General features: G+C 35.4%; 1 protein-coding gene across 31 annotated transcripts in view; it reads left to right on the forward strand.

The window, feature by feature from the left end:
- Nucleotides 1-24,023, forward strand: part of BNC2 (basonuclin zinc finger protein 2) — a 390,244-nt gene that overhangs the window by 244,894 nt on the left and 121,327 nt on the right. For all 31 annotated transcript variants that reach the window (XM_039872019.1, XM_039872532.1, XM_039871502.1 and 28 more), the window contains one exon: nucleotides 4,939-5,041. In XM_039872019.1, coding sequence (XP_039727953.1) covers nucleotides 4,939-5,041 — 103 coding nt within the window. The remainder of the gene's footprint in view (nucleotides 1-4,938; nucleotides 5,042-24,023) is intronic.

The raw sequence follows: 24,023 nt of genomic DNA on the forward strand, positions 1-24,023 counted from the left end.
TTATAATATACTGGTTTTAATTGTATGTTTTCTTCCTTTTTCTATGAGTAATAGAAATAAACTGATTAATAATTGGGAAATTTACCCTATCATTTAAGAGCTATGAAACACCCATATAAACATATCTGAACCGCAGTATTAAAACTAATAATCCCTGTCGTACTCACTGTAGAGGGTTATAGTATGAATAGTATGGCCTCTGTATGTCAAAGTGTTCATTTATTAATTAAGACTAAATATGTGTTAAGCATTTTACAAGGTGTTGGAAAAACTTAATACATTGGGAAGAATCATAAGGAAAAAATAATTCAAATATTACTTGTGGAAAGTTTCTTGAGGTCATAAATGGTTTATCGAGCTTTTACTATTGCTAGGCACAGTGCCATATACTTTATATTCATTATTTCATTTAAGTCTTTTGACACTCTTGTGATGTTGTTACCCTCATTTTACAGATGAGGAGGGGCTCAGAGAATTATGTGTTTCTTTAGGTGCCTTGATCACCCAACACATATGGCCCTGCCCTCATGGAGTTTAAACTTTAGATGAGGAGATAGACCTCAATGAAATAATCACACAAACGTATAAATATAATATTGTATTTGTCTGTAATTGATTATAAAAACACATAGATAAATTATTAATGTAATGTTCACAACTGCGATAAATGCTATGACAGAAAGATTCCTTGTGAAACAGGAAACCGATGGGGAACTTGCCATGATTGGGAGGTGAGGGCAACTGCCCTGGGGAATTGGAAGTAATGTTTGAGTTGCAGTCTGAAAGATGGGTAGGAGTTAAAAGTACACAGTGGGGGTTTGATGGTGGGCACATAGAGGGGCTGTGCTTAACTGTGAATAGGATTTTAAATCAAGATTTCCAGTCAGAGAGAGAGCTCACACAGACCTGGGTCTCATTCTTGTGACTTAACTAGTCGAGCGACTTTAGGCAAGATACCTAATTATCTCTACCTCAGCTTCCATGTTTGTGAAATAAAGGTAATAATAGTACCAATCTCGTGGTATTTTCTTAGGATTAAGAAAGTTGATGTTTGTAAAGTTTTTAGCACAAGATCTGGAAAATGGCAAATATCTAGTAAATCTAACTATTATGGATAACAGGTAATAGTTTACTGTTAGAAGTAAATAAATAAATCTTACCTTTTGGTAGAAGCAAAGGCAGAGGAATAAAAAAGGAGAGATGGTGTTCCTTAAACTTGGTGAAGGGCTTCCTTCTGTTCTTAGGGTCTCTCCTCTAAACCCTACTGGCCACAAACTCTGACTGTGAAATCCTTGAGCATAGGGGACTCTGCCATCCATTTCCTGCCACTTAACCCAGTTCTTGGCTCCAAAGAGATGGTTTTTGCATAGTGATGATATTTGAAGCTGTAGGAGGGGATGAAATTGCCAAATTAAAGAATGTAGAACCTGGCCGTGGGAAACACCTGTATTTATTTACAGAGGCAAGAGAGTGAGAAGTTATTGCCAGAAAAACTAGGATAGTTGGTCTTTATGAAGAAGAGTTAGTGCCGCAAGCTGCACTGAGGTCTAAGGAGGACAAAGACCAGGATAAGGGAACAGATGTGATGAGAACATTCCTCTTGGAGAAAGCAGTTTCAGGAACATGTGGGACAGAATTCAGATTGCAAAATTAAAATGTAGGTGGCAGTGAGGAAGTGGAAGCAGTTGCGTGGTGGGTGCATGGATTTTTCTTTCAAGAAATTCATGGTAAAGGTAAGCTGAAGGAAAAATTACTTTTAATAAGTTGCAGGCTGAAGAAAATTTATTAATATTGTTGTTTGTGGGGATTGGGGGATGCTGGTCACGTAAGAATGGAGGAAAGAATTACAGGACATTCTTGATGAATCAGGATCCCGGAGGCATGGAGGGGTTGATAGCCTGAGTTAGCCTGACCTGCATAAGGTCCTTGCATATATAAGTGGGAACAATCTGACTAAATGGTCTGCACTTTTCTTGTCCCCTTTCTGCCTCCCGCTTTTTTAATCATCTTTGGATTTCTATAGTTCATAGTGCCCAGCAATGAGTGGGTAGCACTCATGTTAGCTGAATGAAGGGAGAAATGAATATACTCATAAAAATGAAAGTTTATCCACTTTTACTCTTCTCAACTGTCTCCTTGTAAAGCATGTACATTTTTGAGGCTTAACTGGCTTTGATAGTTTTATGATAATTTATTTTTTTAAAGTGTGGGTGAGTTGGCAAGTGATCACATTGGTTCTATTTTGTTGTGAATAAATAGTATGTCAAAGTTCTATACCGTTTCAAAAATGTTATTTAGAATAAAACTTCCTTTGAAGCCACAATAGTCTCTAACTCAAAATATTTATTTAGACCATATTGTTTAAATATATATAATTCCCTTAAGGAACAATCGTAGTCTATATAAATCTGGATTTAAAACAAATAGACCTTCTGGAATTCATAGAAATACAAAATGGATATTCCAGTACTTATGTGTTTATATACAAAAGGAGTTGAGGTGTTCCAATGTTTGTATGTTTAGGTACAAAAAGAATAGAATTTATATATATACATGAAAGATGATGATCTGAAAAGTTTAATTCCCAAATGTGCCAGATGTATGAAGTTATTTAGGAAGAGAAAATATTTGAATCATAAACTAGTTCAGAGTAAGTCAATCAATGATTCAACCAGTGAAGAAATATACATAAAAATAAAGTAAATCCACGGTCTCTTAATTTGTTCTGGTCCTGAATATAGCTATAATTAAAATTGACAAAATGTGCTTTTAAATGTCATGTAAAATTAGGCTATTTTTGTAAAATAATTAAATATTATCAAATTAATGATTTAAAAAATATATATCTTTTGGGCTGGAGTTAACATATAGCCTTTGAGAGATCATCTGTTTTTATTGGTCATTTCTTAATTTGGGTAAAGTAGAGGATTTGTTTGTTTTTTTTTTTTTAAAGAATTTATGAAATCTTATTATCACACTTCAGATTATATCAGTATTTTAATGTCAACTTGGTTGCCATATCTGAATTTATAATTGGATAGTTTGTAAAGTGCCTTGTTTTTAGTTGCAACACTATCCTATAAACTATTTTGTTTTGACCATAGTACAATCAAGTTATGAGTTCATTAACTAATGAACATGTCCTTCAAAGAAGCTATTTCTAACCTGAGAAGTTCTAATAAGCTCAGTCAGTAAACTACTGAAGTTGAAATAAGAAATTTGGGAGAAACATCTCCTTACAATCTACAAATACTTACGTCATTCTTGCTTAATCATCCCTTCCTTTGGTATCCTCATTTCTTATTACTAAGCCCTTTAATCGCTAATACATACATCAGAGCTTTACAACCTAGCTAAAATATAATTAGCCTGTTAACACTGGAAAAGAGACCCTGAAATATCAGGCAGATTATACAATTGCGTATTTCCCTGATGGTATTAGAAAAGCAAATTAGGGATGGAGGTTAAATAAGAAAAGAGTCTACAGTAAGTACTCTAACATCAGAAACCAAATAGGAACCTATAGATTTAATATTCATTAACAAAAGAGGAATATTTTAAACTTGTCTGATCCAAAGCATAGGGAACAGTAAAAGATTGTTCGGTCATATTCTCTGTAAATGGAATTTGGCCCAGCCATATTGATATGTCAAATGCTGTCTCTCACAAATGAGACAGTTTATATAGAAATCCAAATGATTCCAGGAATATGAGCATCTGGAGGTATGTAAGTGAGCATAGCTTTGAGATACAGAACTGCAGTTTCAGGTAGCCCCATGCCTCTGCCCCCGTACCCCTCTCACTCAAATCAGTAATCATTGATTGCATATAAAGCTATAGAGAGATCTTTTCCTGGCAGTTCAGGTAGTTACAGTAGATTGTTAATCTGTGAATGATCGGACTAAATCCCTTCTGTCTTCAGAATTTCCATGCAAATTAGAACTAAATGTATGAGATAATTTATTAACTGTAGTCCAGGAGCACAGGTCAGCTATAGCACAATTCTTAAGCATAGGTTTTTATCCATAAAAAAGTTGCACTTCATTTATGCTAATTTTCTGTGGATTCACATTATAATAGAAACTGGTGAGATGATTTTTAAAAGTACTTGTAAAGAAATGAAAGATTTTTGAGCATATTTGTCAGTTTTCTAAGATACAGTTGGATTGTTCCAAATAGAAAATGTTCACATAAATGGCATTTCCTATTCTACATCTAATCTTAAAACAAATTTAAACTTATTTTCTTATGTCATCATTAAAATAAAAGGAGGATTGTTTTATATTTTCAAAATAGGAATGAAAGTGGAATTAATATATCGAACGAGAAAAAAACAAGGAACTGGGAAATGATTAATATAAGAAGTATGCTAGGTCTAGTTGGGCTAATGGGACTGTCTTTCAGGATGTTTTTGAAAGATTAACAAAGTATTTAAGTGCAATTCAGCAGAAAAAAAGAATATTCTAATAATATTTGTATGTTGTGTTTTACTTTCATCAGCATTTCACTTGAAATTTCATTCACATTTCATTGTCGTATTAGAATTTATATTTTTTTTGCATTAGTGCCAAATGGATAAACTTATATAGTAACAGCAATATAGGACTATATAGTAACAGCAATATTTTTTTTCTCTTTTGGATCCATGGTGTTACAAATACAGCATCTTATAGAATAAGTAATCCTTTATTCTTACTCTACTTTGTCTTTGTTTCTAATTTCAGGGTTACGTATGAATAACATGAAACATCCTATTAGTGAATGAGCCTTGTTTTCTTACATTTTTTTGGTCAGAGATTTCGAAGGTTTAAAAAAACTTTCTAGGCCCCTACCAACATAAAGACTTCAAAAATGGAAGTGTGTGCTATTTAGTAAACTGTTGAAATATAGTGCCTTGGAAGAGATGCTGATCTTTTTTTCCCCTCTTTTATTTTTCAGGCCATCCGTTGCACACTGGTAAACTGCACGTGTGAATGTTTTCAGCCGGGGAAGATTAACCTGAGGACTTGCGATCAGTGTAAACATGGCTGGGTGGCACATGGTGAGGAAAATCTGGACTTTTCTTCCTGTTCTTGTTATGTTCATGTGAATGTTCATATTTTTTTAGAGCAGTCACTGGCCTGGAGAAGAGAGGGGTCAGCTGTGCTCCAAGTGTTAGTTAACATTCAGCCTGCAGCTCTCAAATAGCATATTCTCGGCTCCAAGACCTAAGGATTAAGTGAGCAGTTCTCAACGGAAGGGCAAAATATTTATAGGACAATTGGGCCATGGGGTTCTGAATGAACATAGCAGCCAGCAAGCACGAGGCCTGATGGGAACTCAGACATAGCTCAGTTGGCCTGTCAGGGCCTGGACCTCAAAGGGAAGCTAGCAAATCCTTTTTTCTTGAGAACTTCTTGATAACTGCTCACCCTTGTCATATGTATTAGGGACTGAGTTTATCCTCCCAGATGTTAAGTTTTGTTTTATGGTCAAAGGTAGGTGAAAGAGTGAACGAGAACATTATTTGTAATCTGTAAACCCCTTTCAGTGTGTATTGGGATTGGAGGTAGCTGGTGTTGAGCTCTATGTAGGTACATGTTGGGGATGAGGGTGACCTGGGGACAAGGCTGGAAGCGTTGATGCTTTTTGCCAGATGCAAAAGCGGTTGCATCAATGTGCCCTGACAGAGCATTTCTCTTGTTCTTATATATGGTTATCTTTTTTCAGTTTAGGCAAAAGGAAACTTGTAAAGAAGCAGAGACATTTTCTTTACTTCCTAGACTGTAGAATTTTAAAAGATAGGTAATGTTTATAACAGAAATTTTGGCCTAAGATTTCTTTGACAGCCTGGGGTATTGGCTCTTAAGTGAACATATTCTTCATTCCCAAGCAGTGCCAAACATCCAGTGGGTTGTATTTTTATAAATGTCATGTTATTCTAGCAAGATCTGAGGTAGCAACACTGGGCCATGCCTTGAAATGCTTTTAGTTTATCATGTACCTTGCTTGTTAGGGCATGTATGTTGGCGTTGTGGGGACATTCAGCCATGTTTCTATGTGTGTGAGAGAGAAGAAGTAGACGTAGTAATATGAGGGAAGTAAACTGGAAAGAGCATGCTCGGCAGACATAGCCACAATCCTTTAGTGCCCCCAGGGATCGAACTCTCTCCTGCTTCATTTACAGGGCCAATATCTATAACAACCCTCAGTCCACTTTTGAACAACAGATGAGTTGCTGTTACTTATGCAGTCTATGTATAGTACTACATTTGATGATTTCTTCATTCTTCATATATTAATTTGCTAGGGGTGCCGTAACAGAATGCCACAGACTGGGTGGCTTTAACATCAGAAATTTCTGGAGACTAGAAGTCCAAAATCAGGGTGTTGTCAAGGTTAGTTTTGTTCTGAAGACTCTTCCTGGCTTGCAGATGGCTGCCCTCTCCCTGCGTCCTCAAATAGTCTTTCCTCTGTGGATGAGAGTTCCTGGTGTGCCTTTGCATTCAAATTTCCACTTGTAAGGACACCAGTCAGATTGGATTGGGGCTGACCCTACTGGTCTCATTTTAATTACCTGTATAAAGGCCCATTCTCCAAATATAGTCACATTCTGAAGTACTGAGGGGTAATACTTCAATCTGTAATTTTGGGGGTAATACAGTTCAGCCTATATCACTTTCTACATATATTTCTCATACTGAAGACGTATTGGCTTTTCTAGGTAATAGGTACAGAGCTTATGTCTCATCAAGAATCATGGAGGCAGCGTAGGGTTAAATCTTGGCTCTGCAGCTTTGATAGCACGTAGGTTAACATCTCTGCATCTTGATTTTCTTATCATCTAGGATTAATAATAACTTACTTTGTAGGATTATTGTGAGAATTAAAGTATATGAAGCCTTTAAATAATACATGTTAAAAGTAACACACGGGACAGTGGATGAGCCGTGAAGGAGGGTCAACAAACAAAGGACTTTTTGTTTATTCACTCTCATTTTTTCTAAAGCCATCTTGTGTTACCATCATCTGTCTACTGTGGTAGCCTTGTGAGTATAAAAGTTTACTGTCACCAGTTTGTTTTATCTCCAACTTCCATGTGCGTATTACATTAGTAGCGTACTAGGACGGGGGAAGCAATATTTCTTCTTTCTCGAACAACATAAATTATTCCTTGCCAATAGTTGTTTCTAAGACTTTCTGAAGGATGTGATTTTTCACCAAATTTAAATAAGGTGTTTCTGTTATATGAGAATGTGCTTTTCTTACTGTGTCTTTTGAAATTCTATGATTCTGGGATGTTAATTTTTGGAGTTCCCAGATCTTACTTTCCCCCACCACCGTTACCACTTTGACCTCTCTCCCTCCACAACAGGGACATGTCTGTGTACAATTCAAAATTTGTGCATACAGATATACAAATTCCATTCTTTCCCTATTCATTAGGGCAAATATAACAGTTAGGAATTGGCTTCCAGCTTTTGAGTTGGCAGTGGGATGAGAGCATCTACTCTTTTTGCCCTTAGCATTTCAACTAATTGCTTCATTCTCTCCCCCTGCACAGAAACCCCGAAATCATGTCTCCAATTATTTCTGTTCAGAGGTGAAACACAGCAGTCTTTCTGGCTGCTTTACACAGTACAATGCCCTTATGTGTAGGACAAGGAGGAAGCAACTTACTTTTTCTAGTGAGTGATTTTTCTCTCAAAGTGGATGGAACAGCAGTAGAACTACTGAGATACATTCATTGTAGCACTGAACACATTCCACCTTCATTGTACTGTAAATTTTTTTATATTTGATATTAAAAAATAATGAAATGACAAAATCAAGTTCTCTACAGAAAGAATTTTTAGAAATTTGTTGGCCTTTTTTGAATAAATGTCTTTCTGTATTTCCTTTGTTAACACCATCTTTAGTTTTTCATAAGATGTTGGATTTTATGGGTCATTATATAGTGTTTGTATATATGTATATAAGTATATATATCATACATACACACAGACTCTATTACTTTACAGATTGCTTCTCAAACCTACTTGAATTGTTGACATTAGTGGCTTTACAAAAATCTTGAGGAAGATATTTTTAAAAATTAAAGGGAGTGAGTAATTCATCATAGTATAACACCTGGGTGTTGAAATTAGTCACTAGGCCCCAGTGCTATTCACAGATTACTTCCTTGAAATCTTTAGCACCATTGACTTAAGGGAGGGAGAGGGGAACCAAAAAAACAAAAAACAAAAAACGGTTCCTGGAATATAAATATATATTTCCTACTGAATTAATAAAGGATTTCCTGCCATTTTTCCCCATTAATGAAGTTCAGCTCTTTCGCTTTGGTAATAGAAAGCAGGGCTTTATTGTATTTAACTTTATTTAAAATAAGCTTTTTTGGTATAGAATGTCCATATTATAGTGAATAATAACTTAGTTGGTATGCCAGAAATAGCCCAGAGTTTCTAATTTTGCGGTATTTCTGTTTAAAGTTCTTGGATAAAGGACTTCAGCATACTGTCATTTAATTGACTTAACAACTGTATTTTTTCCCCCTCTTTTGCACTGTCTTTTCTAAGCTCTTTATTCACCTAAAATGAAGTGTGTCTTGAAAAAAATTTAAAAAACAACAACAACCACATATCTTACAAGTTTTAATTCTGAGTGGTTCAAATGTGCCAAAATAAGATATAAGGATAAAAACAGTAATGGGCTTCTTTTCTAGTGACATAAATTTTTATGTTAATAGAAATTCAGTTTGTTGCATTTGACCCTTTCCAATAGGACTTAGTTGCCTTTGTGAAAAACTGGAGGCATGGTTAAGAACTATAGTACTAAATCATTTTTATTTATTATTTGCAAATTAGTTTTGATGTCCACAGTCTAGATAAAGACTTTATTTCTAAACCATTAAATTAATATAAAAGTTGTAAAAATATTTTTAAAATATTTTCTAAATGATTTTAGAAAATATTTAATGATAATCTAAGACAACTGTAAACATATTTTTTTTATCATGATAGGGTGTATTTTGTAAAACAGATGGGCAGATTTTAAAAAGGTAATTTTTTCTTTTACTAGATCAGTAATTTTTCATACAATTACCTCAAGAAAAATTCCAGTTTCTTGGTATGTCTGGTTAGCATTTGACAAGGATATGAAGCTTGGTGAATAACAAATATATTACACAGTTTAATGAACCCCACAGCAGCATTCTCAGTGCAAATTATTTTCTTTGTAGAATACTTTGGCTTTAAACCAATAGGATATGTCATTCCAACAAGCTGTGTGATACTGGAATTCTCATTCACTTCTAAGCAGTCTGAATTAACGGTAGTTATTTCCTTTGACCGAGGTCTGCATATGAAAATGCTTGCTGCACTGGAATTCTCAGGACCTTTCCTTTATTATGTTCTATAAATGTGATTTGTCTTTACTATTTGCAGTTCATTCAAGGAAAAGATAATATTTATTACTTTAGTTGGTCATCAACCCAGCTACTTCCCTTCCAGTTTCCAAACTATACAGAAATTTTTACTGTTAAATGAGTAGACTTGGTCTGTATCATCTGGATCATCAATGAATAGATATTTATTAAACATTCATCATATGTAAATTACTGTGCCAGGTATCCTTCAGGTCTTCAGTTCTGTGAAATGGTGAGCCACAGGAAATGGTGAGCAGTATAAAGTTAATTTAGTGTCATATAGCAACCAGCTTTATGGTTTAATGTCCTGTAAGACTTAATATTCATATAATCCATTAATTTCAAACCTTTCTTTTTTATAATTCACTGAAAGTAATTTTCACTTTTTTTTTTTAGCATCACTGAATTTGTATTCTCAGCTCTGTATTTAATGTCTTATCAGAACAGTATCATCATAAGTGACCATCACCCAAATTGAAAAGATCAGATATGGTATACACTTAAAACTAATATGATGCTATATATCAATTAGAGCTCATGAAAAAAGACATATAAAAGAAAATATAGAACAACCCATTAAAATTTGAATTTCAGGTAAACAATGAATATATTTTTTTTAGTGTAAACATGTACCATACAAATTTAGCTGAGTGTCCTGCATTTTTATTTGCTAAATTTTATTTGCTAAACACCTAAAAGAAAATCCTTGTTAGGCCTAATTTGCATAAATCAAAGCCATTGATTCTGAGCATTCTATTATCAAAAACCTTTTGATTATGTCAGTCTTACATTGAGAATCACAAGATCTCAGTATAATGTTTACAAATTCTGCAGATTTATTGGTGGCATGGAACCTTATAAGGACTTCAGCAGGGCAATTCAAAACCACTGGTTTTTCATTTTATCTCATGAAAGTCACATGTCCTTATTATTTGTTGCAGTCTGTGCCTTTCTTATGAATTGTCTAAACAGCTGTGAAAGCAGTTTATCCCCAACTGGTAACACTATAATATTCTCCTTGCCTTGAGTACAAAAGCTAGTGTAACTAAAATAGTAATAACCTTTCCTTCTCGATCTTTTTTCTCCCCCTCTCACACCAAATAGAAGTCCTCATCATAAGCAATAAAATATGATGTTTCTATGACATCATGCTCATTCTGAGTAACTTAGCAGTAGTTTCTGTGAGATAATTTGTAAATTTGTCAAGATCAAAAGAGGGGAGTAAATAAAATTGAGTTTCTTCTGACAACTCAGGAAGGTAATGCTCCCAGATATTAACCTACAAGAAAGTGCTGGCCTCCCTCTGATTGCCCTGGAGATTGTCCCAAGAAGAGTGAATTTTGCTCTGGGAGAAAATTGTTGCAGGGGGTTATTTAGGATTTAGTGAAACATGTAAGAAAGGTATTAACGAGTCCTCAGCACAAGGAAGTAAATTCAGGCTTCTCAATGGTAAAGGGAAAACTTTATCCTTTGGGAAGATACAGGTGGTCATGCTTCTAGAGCTTTGCTTAGAAACAGGTGAATAGAAGCACCATAGTCCTCTTCCCCTGGTACACTGGTTTGGGAGAAGTAGGAACCTAATGCTTTATAGAAGACTTAGTTCTTCCAGACTGAAACCTGACTGTGTTCTCTTTTAATTAGGGAAAACAGCTTTTAGCCACCTTCCAGCTCAGGTGAGGCAGCTGGGTCCCGGTCTTGCCATGGATAAAGTCCATGCACATTTCTCCACTTGTTTTTATTTTAGAGAGCAAAAACAAGGCCATTTCCTGCTTGGCACAGGTATGCATTCTTTGTTGACCGGAGGGCATCATACCCTCTTTTGCTTCTCTCCTTTACTCCCTGATCACCACTGATTAGCTTTAGAGGGAAAGGAGGACATCTCTACAAGTGCAAAGTTTCGGTGCTTGATTAATAGCATTAACTGTATTCTATTGTGTCCCTGAGCTGCTTATTTTGATTTGTTTCTCTGCCTGCCCACCTTTCAGGTGGTACTTTGAACTCCCTAAATTTTTTTATTTTTTTTTTTAATCACAGCATAAGAAGTGCCTCCCCTTCAAAGTCCTGGGCTTTCTCTGCCTTTTAGCTCTCCAGATTTTTTTTCTCTAGCTTCATTTTATTCAGCTGAAACAGGAGGTGCATCTGGTAAATTCTGGCCTCTAAAGTGTATAGTGCCATCCACTGCTAAGGAGTGTCTATGGAGGATCTTGAGGTTGAAATACATAGAGCCGGAGCTCCAGGGTATAAAAAAGCTTCAGGTACACAAATGGGAGGCATGATAGAACAGTAGGTTCGAGTGTAGCTCTGTTGAGGTTCCCATCCTGGCTCTACCACCTACTATCAGTAGAACCTTGGCCAAGTTATGTAATCTCTGTTTTATCATCTGTGAAATGTGCATAATGATAACGCCTACTTGGATTAAACGAGATAATCGATTTAAGATTAAATGAGATAATTGACTTAATTATTAGTTGTTTTTATTATTAAGCTCTTACATAGGTAAAACTTCCACCTTGAGGACATCACAGACATGTTTTAGCATAGTTTAGTGGTTAAAAGTTGGGTGTGGCCAGGGCAGTGGTCAAACCCCATTACTGTCTTTATTTAGTAAGCCCCAGTTCTTTTACCTGTAAATTCAAATACTAACAAGAATATACCTAAGTATCACAGTGAGGTTTTTAAGAGGATTAAATGAAGCAGTGGACTTAATATTAATGATAACTCTAGAGCCTCAGCTAAGGTACAGAGATAAGTGATAGTGTGAGCTTCCTTCCCCTCCCAGGGGAGGCTTCTTCAGATCCCACTGGCAGAGTTTAGGTCACCAATTCTTTTGGCTGTGGGGCCAAGTGTTCCTACGTGAACTGTTTTTCCCTGCAAATCCAGGACGGTTCAATACCTTCCATCTCCCTTTAAATTTTACTAGAGCCGTTATTTGAACAGAGGTAGGAAACACTTTATACCAAAAGTCACATTTTGAAAAGTGCTGACCAGTTGAAATGAATTATAGGAATACTTGTCTGTTGAAATTCCAAAAACCAGAAGTAGATGAATTTTAAACAGCGTTAAAGCTACTTTTTGCCTCTTTCACATCTATATTCTTACATGCGAAGCGCTTTGATGAGCTAACCACTTTATCATTTTATTACCCTTTATTACATCATAAATTTTTATATCTTGCTAACGATCCTACAGGAAGCTTAATTGTTTATAGGAACATCTTAATTAACTGGAGTTCACCAGGTTAAGCAGAACACAAATTGAAAGGGTTTATAAATGAAATACACCCAAGTCCTCTCATTTTACTTAGGATGTATTGTTCAGATAAACTAGATTCAGCTGCGTCATAAGGAACTCAGTATGCTTCAGCAATATCATGTCGATACTCAACTATTCTTCCTTCTCTGTTGTGTCATAAGTGATGACTTCTTCCAACTGGGACATGCCCCTCCACCTTTCTATATTGAAGAGTGAAATTACCAGATGAGATAAATATGGTACTTTGACTTATAGACTGACTGGGAAGCATAAAATGTTGTTTATGCATCCCATTTCTTATCAGGTTTTGCCTTTTAGAAATGTAGATATTTGTATCTCTTCAAAAGCTTCTTGAATTAATCTGTTACTAGTTAGTGAACATATATGGAAGCATCTTATGGAAAGTATTTTAAGAAGTTAACTGCCACAACTGGATAGACTCATAAGCAATGTCTTTTACGGGGCCCAGTAGTAAGGTCCCTTTCTCCTTGGGGCTGTTCCTTGATACCCAGGGAAATCCCTACTTTGGCCTCCTAGGCGCCCCCAACCTGCTTGTATGGTCAAGTGACACTACAAATGCAAGTGCAAACCCATCTGATTGAACGGATGGACTTGTTGGCCTTAAATTCACATGGGGCCAAGGAATAAAAAGGAAACTCTAGAATTGGTTGTGCAAAAAGGAAACTAGAATTGGCTATTGTGGATTTGAGCACTTGAAATGTATCTAGTCCAAATTGAGATATATTGTAAGTATAAAGTATACACCAGATGTTGGACATTTAATCTTAAGAATATACCGTATCTCACTAAGGTTTGTTCTTATGTTGTCTACATATTGATAATATTTTAATGTATATTAAACATTTTGAAATAAAAAATATTTTTTCATTTTTTTTACTTTTTCATTGAGACTAGAAAAATTGAAATTACACATGACTTGAATTATATTGCTATTGGACAAGGCTCTTGTACACCCTAGGTGTTAGACAATGTATTTGGGGAGCTGAAGCTTAAGTTAAAGTGATTTGCTGGTAGAATAGTTAGAACTGGTGTGAGAATCCTAAAAACCAAAATCCAGGCTCTTGTCCTCTCTTCACTCATCACTGTAAACTCTTTCCTAGCCCTTCGTGCTTCCACACTTGCTGCATTATTGATCCTGTCCAATCTTTCCTCTGTCCTGGTCATCAGGAAAGAGTACCAGGAGCAGTTAAGTGTTACCTTCTGTAATGTTCATGGGGCACTTTACGTAGACCAGAGGGGTAGTTTCTATGGAATACTGATCCCTCCACTAGTTTGGGGTTCAGGCAGGGCACTTCCTCGTCTCTGTGTACTGATACCCATTCCAGCATCTCTTATAGTGGGAGCACATGGAACAAAGGTTTATGACAGCTCTTAAATGTGTCTGAAAGTCTCTGTTTCTTAATTGCTAGTTTCTTTTCTAGCAGCCTTTTCCCATTTTAAGTGGTTAACATAGTCTGCAAACACCTCACCTTTAGTCCAGTTTCTGCATTTCTCTTTTCCAGCCCTCACTCTACTTTCACCTTTGCTTTTTCCCTTGTGTTTTCAGACAACAAAACAAATGAAGGGTAGGTGGGAGGTTTTATCAGCCTAACCAACCAGGAAGTGGATTTTAGAGAAGTTAAATTTATTGGATCATTAACGTGTTGACATTTTTGTTTTATTCAGAAGATATGGTCTTGAGTAAAATATCTTCCACTTTTATTTCGTAATTCTTCAATACTATTTTGCTTGTAAAAATCCGAGGGTTAAAAATTCTTCCCCCGTTTAGCTGTTCATGTTTTCCACTATCAGTAAAAATTAAAAAACAAATCAACCTCTAACATAAGAGAAAAAACACCTGTTTGGCTTGGAGAAATTGGCCAGGGAGGTCTCTTTTCTGACATGCCAAAAGCGACCATCACAGGGCCCCTTATTAAAAAGAGTCATTTTTTCTTTATTTCATGTGAGCATTGGCAGAAACTCTGACAAGCAGTTCTTCATATTTTATTATGTTCTTGTCTGCAGAATCTCTGTCAGGCAAAAACCTTGTCAGCGGAAAACCTGTCGTAGGATCAGAGGAGACAAAAACAGGTGTCACACAGGCAGTCAAAACTGAAGGAAAAAAAGATTAGGCTAAGGAGAGAGAGGCAGACAATTACATTAATGCCATTGCTTTTATCTTATAGATGTGTGTTATTATCTCGGGGTGCTGAGTGCGCAATTGCCTCAAAGAAAAGTAGACAGGAGACAAGGGGAAACTTGATAGTTATTAACTGAAGAGGCAGTGTGTCAAAGCTGGATGGGGTTCAAAGTTTTGTGAAGAAAAAAACTGCAGGCAGCAAGCAAAGACTGTGTGGTTCTGCTTTCGGCTACATAAACCTAGTAGCAATCTAACATTTTCTACTTGGAAACAGATCATAGAGAGAAAAATTAATGAAAGATTTCATTTGGAGGTTTTTGGGGTAACATTTATCCTATATACATGTGACTGAGTCATAATCTTTTCTTTCTTATAAAATCTTGCCACAATGTGAGACATGGTGAGGCATGAAGACAGGCATTTGTCAGTTCAGCTGTGTTGTTTGGATATGTTTAAAACACCTATTATCAACACACTTTTAATTAAAAAAAGCTATTAAGAAGCCCTTTTACTAAGTGTGAACATCTGTACGTGCAAGCTGTAAATTAGGAGATCACATATGTGTGCCTCAGTCAGAGACTAAATGAACTTGGCAAGTGTTTTCGATTACTGGTTTTTAAATACAGTAAAATATCTAAAGGAAAAATTGCTACACTTTAAAATTTGGATTTATTTTCTTGATTGTGCCTGTTGGTACTGATTGATAGAACTTTTCTTTTAATTAGGAATTAAGGTCATTTTCATTATCAAATTGGTAACCGGAATTCAAAGCATTAATTGGTATCTTCCCTTGGTTTCTTTATTCACATCATTTCAAGACTTTTTTTCTTTTCTGAAAGTTGGAGCTCCATTAAATATTTGTGGTGGTATAAAATAGTGTTATTTTGCTAGTGGCCTAAACTTAAAAATATTTAGCCTTGTTGATAACGTACAGGTGTCAAACAGTCAGCTAGTGGAGAATGGAATGGTAACTTTAAGGTTTCCCTGTCAATCATTCATTGATTACATTGGTGCAAAAATCAGCCAGCATTGCTCTAGTCCTTAACATTTTCTGCTCTCGGATTTAAAAATTGGTTAGTTTAGACTTTTCATCATATTTGAGACTGCCTTCTTAACCCTTTTTATGAGCAAATCTTTATATAGAGTCTTTTATTCTACCATTCACGGATGCAAAGCAGTTCGATATTTGATATATACATTAAGCAGATCCAGCAATCCAGAAGAAAACACACATCAGTGTCAAAAGTGTGTGTGATAGCCTGGAGTTTTAAGGGATTACAGTAGGGGGAAAAAAGAAAGATTGATTATAGATTTAGAATGAGATTTCAGGCTGACTTACTAAGAGAAGGAAAGAAAAATACTTGTGACACAAAGGTGATGTTCATTAAAAATAAAGACAGAATATAATCATTTCTTTCTTTTAGGTATTTCCTACCAGATGCTGACTTTTTGTATTACCACTTTCTCTCAATTTTGAAATACATTTTCACCTCATCTTATAGAGTTAAAGCACATGTTCTATCAAAAATAAAATATGCCTCGCATTTACAATGTTTCCTTAGTGAAATTCTTATATAGGTATATGCTGTTTCAAGAAAATTAAGTCTTTAAAGCTTATAAATTGAGGGTAAGATGATTATTCTCTTACAGAATTCATTTTTTGTTTATTTATTAAAAGGACTTACATGGTCGTTCAAGTAGCATATATCAGTAGTTACTTTTAAAATGGAATGTGTTTGTAGTCAGCATACATTTAATTCATTGATCTATAAATGACATAAAGCAAGGTTTGTGTAGTCAGCTTTCAGCTAGCTTTGACAACTAGAGATTGGTTAGAACAGGAGCACTAATAATAATAATCCCCAAACCTGGTTTCAGCATGTAGATTCAATTACCAAGTCCCTTCCTAGATTTACTGTCAAGTTTGCAGATTAAATTTTCTCTTTTCCCTTTACCACCTTCTGATGGACTTGCTGCTAATGAAGAAAGATATGCCCCCAAAAGTGGGCCATGGAGAAGTAAAACCAAGAGCTTTTTTCATCTACTAGCCAAAAGAGTGAGCTTCTGAATAACCAAGCGTTGACAGTCTACTTTTATGTGTGCCTCAGTCAGACTTTAATGATTTCCAAAGTCTGTTGTGAAGACTTTGTTATGCATAAGGCCACGGGGGGAAATGCCAATCAGTTTGAAATATTACCTACATAGTCTCAAGTGGAGCTCAAATTCTATCCTGGACTAATTGTGGGTGTGTGTGCATATCCACATACTCTCAGAGCTACTTGTCAACTAGGGATGATTATAATCCATAGGACAATGGGAGCTCACTGGAACTACTTTTGTCCCTCTTCCCTTCCTACCGTTTAGAATCACATTCATAATGGCCCATAAGAGTATACTTATTCTTCATGTATTATGGGACAACAAAAAAATCAAGGAGCATTTACATAAGGTGTATAAGATATAGTAATGTAATCAGGCTTTTTGGAGGCTCAGTGGAGTTTTTTTGACTTAAAAACATTAACACTGTTTGTTCAAGAAAGAAAATAAATCCTCACACATAAGGGCTGACAGTTTTTATCATCAAGCTTGGGGATCAACTCTTTTAGCTGCATATCACTCCTTTTCTTTTTTTCTTAATAAATTCTAGAAACAAGCCTCCTCTCTCCTTGGTATTAAATATCCTAATTAATTCAACCTTGACAGTTACAGTTAGAAAGTTGTGACTTAAATGGAACATGAGTTATTTTGTACTTAATTTGCTCCCAATTACATAGTTCTTTCCCCCAAAAGTAGTGAATAAAATGTGCAGATCTAAATATTTCTTCAAGTCACAAGGAATTTTTCTCTTAGTAGCAATCATTGCCCGCCTTCATGATTGATCCCCTGATTCACTAAAAAGTTTTTAATATGTCATCATTGCAATTTACTAATGTTTTCCCCCAAGTGCTGTGGCTTTTATTAGGATCTGGCTTACAATCTACAGGGTAAGTTAAGCCTTTGCCTCCCGCACTGATGCTCTTGCCTAGTAAGACAGCTGAGTCTTATAATGGGAAAGGATTGATGTCATAATGATTCCAAAGGGCCCCTTTATGATGAAATTCTAAATACGCAAAATCCCATTAAACCTGTACAAGTTCACAGGCTAGCTACATCGAAATGACATATCATTATATTGGGTATAGTGTGCATATTATAAAGTGTGATATAATTGGAAATTATTGGTCATATTAGCAAGAACGAAGAGCCACCCACCTTTATAAATTGAAAGGTTATGGCCTCGGTATTTGAAGTAGGAAAGAACAATATTCTGTTTATAAGTAATCAGAACTTTAAAATCTGACCCTAGAAATTGTTCTAATAAAATCTGTTACTAACAACTTCATTTTTGAACTCTTAAAGTAATTGTGGAAAAAAAATTCCATAAAACAATTCGCTAAAAACACATGTTAAATGTTAATCAATTGGCAATTAAAATAGTATTCCGGGACCTAGAGCTCCTAAAAGCTGACCATTTGATGCTGTTATAATTTGGAATCCTAAGGGGAGTTGAAGCAAGAGACATGGAGTTCTCAAAACAATTAGCCATGCAATTTAAAGCTTACTTGGCTTTCTACCAAAATAAAAGAATAAGGCTGCTTTAATATTTTTTAATATAAAATTGCTTCAAATTAGCATTTAAAATTTTAAAAATATCCAGGGTAGGACTGGAAATTAGTGAAATAAAAGGCTTCCTTTTAGATCATTTCATACAGATTTTTAATTGTTTTACTCTGCAAAGTAGGTGGCTTTGAAAAATCACTCCACTTTGCTCACTTCTTATTTTATCGAATGGCTATAAGCTTCCCACTGCTGTGCCTGAACAGCTATTAGGCGGAGTACACTGGACATCAAGGCCTGAAATATTCAAGCATATTCCTGTGAAAACCACCTAAGTCACTTGAATTTGGCTTTTAAAGTAAGTTATGTTTTAAAAAAAAAAAAAGTTGTGGAAAACTAAGAACTATAAACTATCACTGAGAGCCAATTTTCTAGGATCAGTGAAAAGCACTTTTATACTCCTACATTAAGGGAAAAAAGTATCTGAATATGTCCTTATTTCTGTGACCTTCACAGAGAATATTGGAAGTGAAGTCTGTAGAATTACAGATTTACATTTATTTTAATTTATTTGAAGATTTGGGGAGTAATTCCTGTTATTAAAAGTTGAAATAAAAAAATAGTTATTCACATTGCATTTGACAGATACAAGTTTTTATATAACCACCCTTGACCCACTCCCAGCACTATTTTATTATACATTTGAAAACTGAATTTTATAAAGGACATTACTTTGTTCTTTAAGTTAGCAATACAGTTAAAAGTACATATTACTTTATGTTTATTATGTATTTTGCATTACATTTTATACTTATTTTACATTTACATACGCACTTACATTAATGAACCACAAAAATTGCGGCTTTTGTTCTTCTGGTGATTCTGTTCTTGACAGAAGTGAGTTTTCTTCATCCAGATCTAGGTGTCATTTTTGTGTCTTGTGGCTTAGCCACCACTTTCCTTTGGAAAACTATAGATCCTCTCAAAGTGTTTATTGAAATTATATCCAGGCCTCAATTTCTTTGTTTTATAGTCAGAAAGTCACCAGTTTAAGCTTCTGTTTCTGGCATTTTAAAGAAATCCCGGCAAATTATGTTCCCTCAGTCACCTAATTCACAATTTAAGAAGCTCTTATGAATTTTTTTTCTAACTAGTACCCATATTTTTTTTTTTCCCCTGATAAAATTCTGCATACTAAAGGGAGTTTGCTTTTTATTTCTCCAGGCCTTTTACAAAAGAAAAAATAATCTCTTCTTTATAGATGCTATTCTTACAGTCTTATGGGATCACTGTTTTCTGACCCCTTTCCATAGTCTATACTGTACCTTTTTCTATAGCTATGAGGCTATAAATATAGCACATTTATCATAAATCTAGTGATCTGTACTATGATTTTCATAGTACCTATTATTATAATGTCTATTCATTATGACCTATTCTGGCACCCTGATATTAAGCTTGTTTTCTTTAACAATTCTGGAGTTTATACTGTTTTTACCTAGAAATCCAGTGGATGCCTCCAAGTAAGGGAATAAATTATGCAAAGTTTGGTTAGAATTCCTGCCCAGCTAGCATCTCCAACTCATACCCTAAACTGCCTTAATTATCTACCCCCACTGTTCTCTCTAGAGGAGTATAAAATGCAAAAGATAGGGTTGAGAAAGGGATATAGGTGAAATTAAGAATTTGGTGACACAGTGGAATCATACATTTAGCCCTTCAGGGCAAATACATAATGGCCTTGTCCTATTCTGTGTACACTTTACTGTGTTTATCCATTCAACAATATGAGGACTAAACAGGCTTGAGTAATTGTTTCAGATGTAATAAGTTGCTGCTTAACATCAAGCTTTTGTTATAAAATAGGCACGTAAGTGATCTGGTAAATGGGCAACATACTGGCACACATATGTGTCATCATTGTTGAGTAAGTTTGCTCTTAGATGAAGAGACTTCTCCAGTGTTCATAGGAAAAGAAAATAGAACTTGAATTGAAGCTAGAGAAAAGGGTAGTCAAAAGGTAAATAAGAAAGAAGAAAGACACTTACGGAATGGCATTGAAAATAGAAAATCTGAAAAATGTAGCTCAGCGTATGGGAACTCTGCTTTTCTCTCCAGCTTCATTTTGTGCTAGGACATTGTTCCTGTCCTAGCAGAATTGGCTTTGCCTGGAACACCCCACCCCCTACCCCATTTACATTATGTTCTCATGTCACATACCCAGTTTTGTAATTCTATGTGTTAATGCGTAGTTTTTAAAAGCCTGCTTTCATCACTAGTCTATTAACTTCAAGAGGGTCTGCATCACATCTGCTTTGTTCTTCACTAAATCTCCGAAGCTTAGCATAGGGCCTAGAAATACTCATTAGTGACCAAAAGTAAGTTTGTCCAGGATCTTCTGACCCAAGTTAAGGATTTGTGTATTATTGTTGGAGGTGGGGAGGTGGCACCATTGGAAACCCTAGAGCAGAGAAGAGACATTGTAAACAGTATTTTGAGAAGACTGACTTAAAGGTTGTATTAAGGTTGTATTAGGCTAGAGAGAACAGAGGTAGATCAGACCAGCCCATAGTCACTTGCAGTATGGAGTTTGAGAGTCTAAAAACCTGTAGTAAAGTGATAGAGGTTAGGCCAGAAAGGAGGGATTGGATCCAGGGGAAACATCGCTGGAAAAATTTATGAAAGCTAAGTAGTCCAAGATAATTTTGAATATTCTTGCTATATTGTGTTCAGTGAGAAAAACAAGATAGAAATTTGTATCCGTAGTGCGACCTCAACTATGTAAAATCATGGATAAAAAAAGTAGATAAAACTATATCAACATGTGGACAATGTCGCCTTTGGGTGGTGGGTTTATGGGTGATTATCTTTGTTTTCCTTTTTCTCAAATTCACAACATTCTTTTCAGTGTGCACCTCTGACATATCCAATCCGAAAATAACTCCCTCTCTTTCCCCAAAATAAAGGCATCATTTCAAGCATTTTGGCCTAGTTTCTTAGTCCAACCTTTCTCAGCAATAGGAGTCAAGTACATGTTTGAAATTGAGGGCATGGAGCTCGAGTAAAGCTCAATTTATAGGTTAGGGATCACCTGCAGAGTATAGGAGTAGTTGAGTTCCTAGAGGTAGATCATCACAGAGAGGCTCCTCTGGAATCCTTGTTTCCCCTGCATCTCAGTTAACCTCCCTTCAGTCCTCCGAACGCATCCTGTAACCCTGCCTCACCTTTGCTCCAAGCATCTGTTTTACTACTGTACTTCTTGGTTTGGGCTTGAATTCTGTACTTTCCTTTCCTTTTCCCTTGAAATTAAGGTAGGGGTCTTCAAGCTTTTAGCTTTCCTGGCTCCAAAAGAACTTTGAAAATGAAGAGCCATCCTGATAATTTCATATGCTAAATAAATTGCCGAGGTCATACAGCAAGTAGGTACCAGAGCTCAGATTGAAACCCTCGGAGGCTGTCCCTAGAAACTGTCCTTAATCTGCAGGACAACAAACACTTTTCAAACACTGAGAACTTTAAATTATTGCTTTAAGTCATTATTCTTATTAACACTGCAGATTTAGCTATCCTAATTGATGAAAATTTCCACCAGTGCTTAGGTCAAATCAGACTGCCAAATCTGACTTAATTTTCACTGGAAAAATTGAACTCACATTTTAATTCAAGTAAATGCATTAATATACATTTTGAGAAAAATTATTAAAACATCAATAAATTATGGACTACATTTTGTAGATTACTAAAACAGTCCAGAATAAAATGTGGAGCTAGTAAAATTAATTTATTTGGTTTACAATAGAAATGTTATTTCTTATTAATAAGCAATAATGTACTATAATATATAATTTAAGCTTTTTATGAGGTGAGGAGTCTGTCAGAAGTCATGATATTTACATTGATAATGTGGTTCCTTGTGTGTATCATGTTGGACTTTAGGAACAAATTAGATAAAGTTCATATACAAAAAAATTTATTAATTTTGCAAGTTCTTATGGTTAAACTTTTTTATAAATGTTTAATGTTTATAAATGTTTATAAATGTTTAATGAAAGAAGTTTTATATACTGCTAAAATTAAGTTTTTTGGCATTTAAATCATAATTTTTAAAATTTTTATTTTTAATTGGATGAGGAAAATTTTATAAGCTCAAAATGATCATTAATTATAACTAAAATAAACATTTTGATATTCTTTGTAAATGAGTTGTAACTATCTTATTAAATGATAAACATAGCTTCTGTAAGAAATCATGTAAAATTTCTGTCCACAGGTTTTATCCAGAATATCTTACAGATTTTGGTAGGTCCAGGAAAATATTCAAATTAAATTTAAGAGATTAGGCATCACTTACATGTGCTCAGGGCCTTTTCTTTCCAGGAGATGACACGTCCTAGGGATGAGTATCAGGAATAGTTGAAAAGAATGGCTTACCTTAGAGTATGTGGGATGGGAGAGGGTAGCCATTTTCAGTATTGGACATTTTTGCTTTGCTGTCACAGGATACTTACTAAAGAGTGATATGTTATTAAAACAGACAGGAATGCAAGAGGCGAGTATATTACTGTTGCCCCGTTTTACATTTTATTTGAATTCTGAGTATTCCAATAGACCTAAATTTCAGGTTTTAGCTACTCTTTAATCATATATGTATAGTCAAGGAAAGCAGGCCCATTTGCAGATTCTTGGTGCTTTTATTAATCATTAAAGGGGGCTTTCATGAAGCAGTTAAAAGTCATCAATTATTTTGGCACCCAGGAGAGTTTTATACCCTGGGCCAGTGCATCATATAAGTCAAATCAGATTATACCTTTATTTTGTAAAGAAGGCAGGGTACAACTTTCAAAGGTGAAATAGGAATGGATACTCTGCATGAGTTTGCAGGCCTGTTCTCAGGTGGATCAATTTTACGACAAAGTAAATATGGGATTACAGGACCTGGAAATTGAATCCCTATACCTCCTGGAAGGCCTTCGCATGCTCTCTAGGTTCAGGCATATTATAGTTTGAAGTCCACTGAGTAAGGCATCTCCCAGTGGAGTATTGCAGAAATTTCCTACCCTGTTCGCTTGACTCCAGGCCATCCCTACCCCCAACTCTAGCTGTGTGATTTTCAGTGTGGCGTGTGTATGGGGTCTATGTCAGAGTTACTTGTGGCAATTTTTCAAACTAAACATGATCATCTCCCTTTCAACTCTTCTCCTTTAGGGGTTGAGGCTCTGTGGCTGAGGTTCAGAATTCAGCACCTTCGTCAGTCGCTGTCACTGGTGAATATGTGCCATGTCCTCCAAGCTGACAACTGTTGCTTTAATTGAACTTCTAGACTCTTGTCAGAGTTTTATATGTGAAATTGTAAATCATTTTCATCTTATTAAAATGTTTAATAGTTTCTATATCCTGTTTATACGAAGTAAAATTGTAAGCTTTCCGTAGGATTTGGCCTTCAGTGATAAGGTGCCTTATAGTCTGCCCATCTGACTTTTTTTTTACTTACCTCTAACTATTTTGCCTAAAGAGTTACACATTCTTTGGATATTCATTTCTCTTACACATATCTCATGTTCAATGGTTCTTGAAATATTGTCCCTGTCCAGCAGCATCAGCATCGTGTGGAGATACGTTAGAAACACAAAT

Source organism: Pteropus medius, unplaced genomic scaffold, assembly GCF_902729225.1.
Source record: "Pteropus medius unplaced genomic scaffold, Ma_sr-lr_union100, whole genome shotgun sequence".
Classification (NCBI taxonomy): domain Eukaryota; kingdom Metazoa; phylum Chordata; class Mammalia; order Chiroptera; family Pteropodidae; genus Pteropus; species Pteropus medius.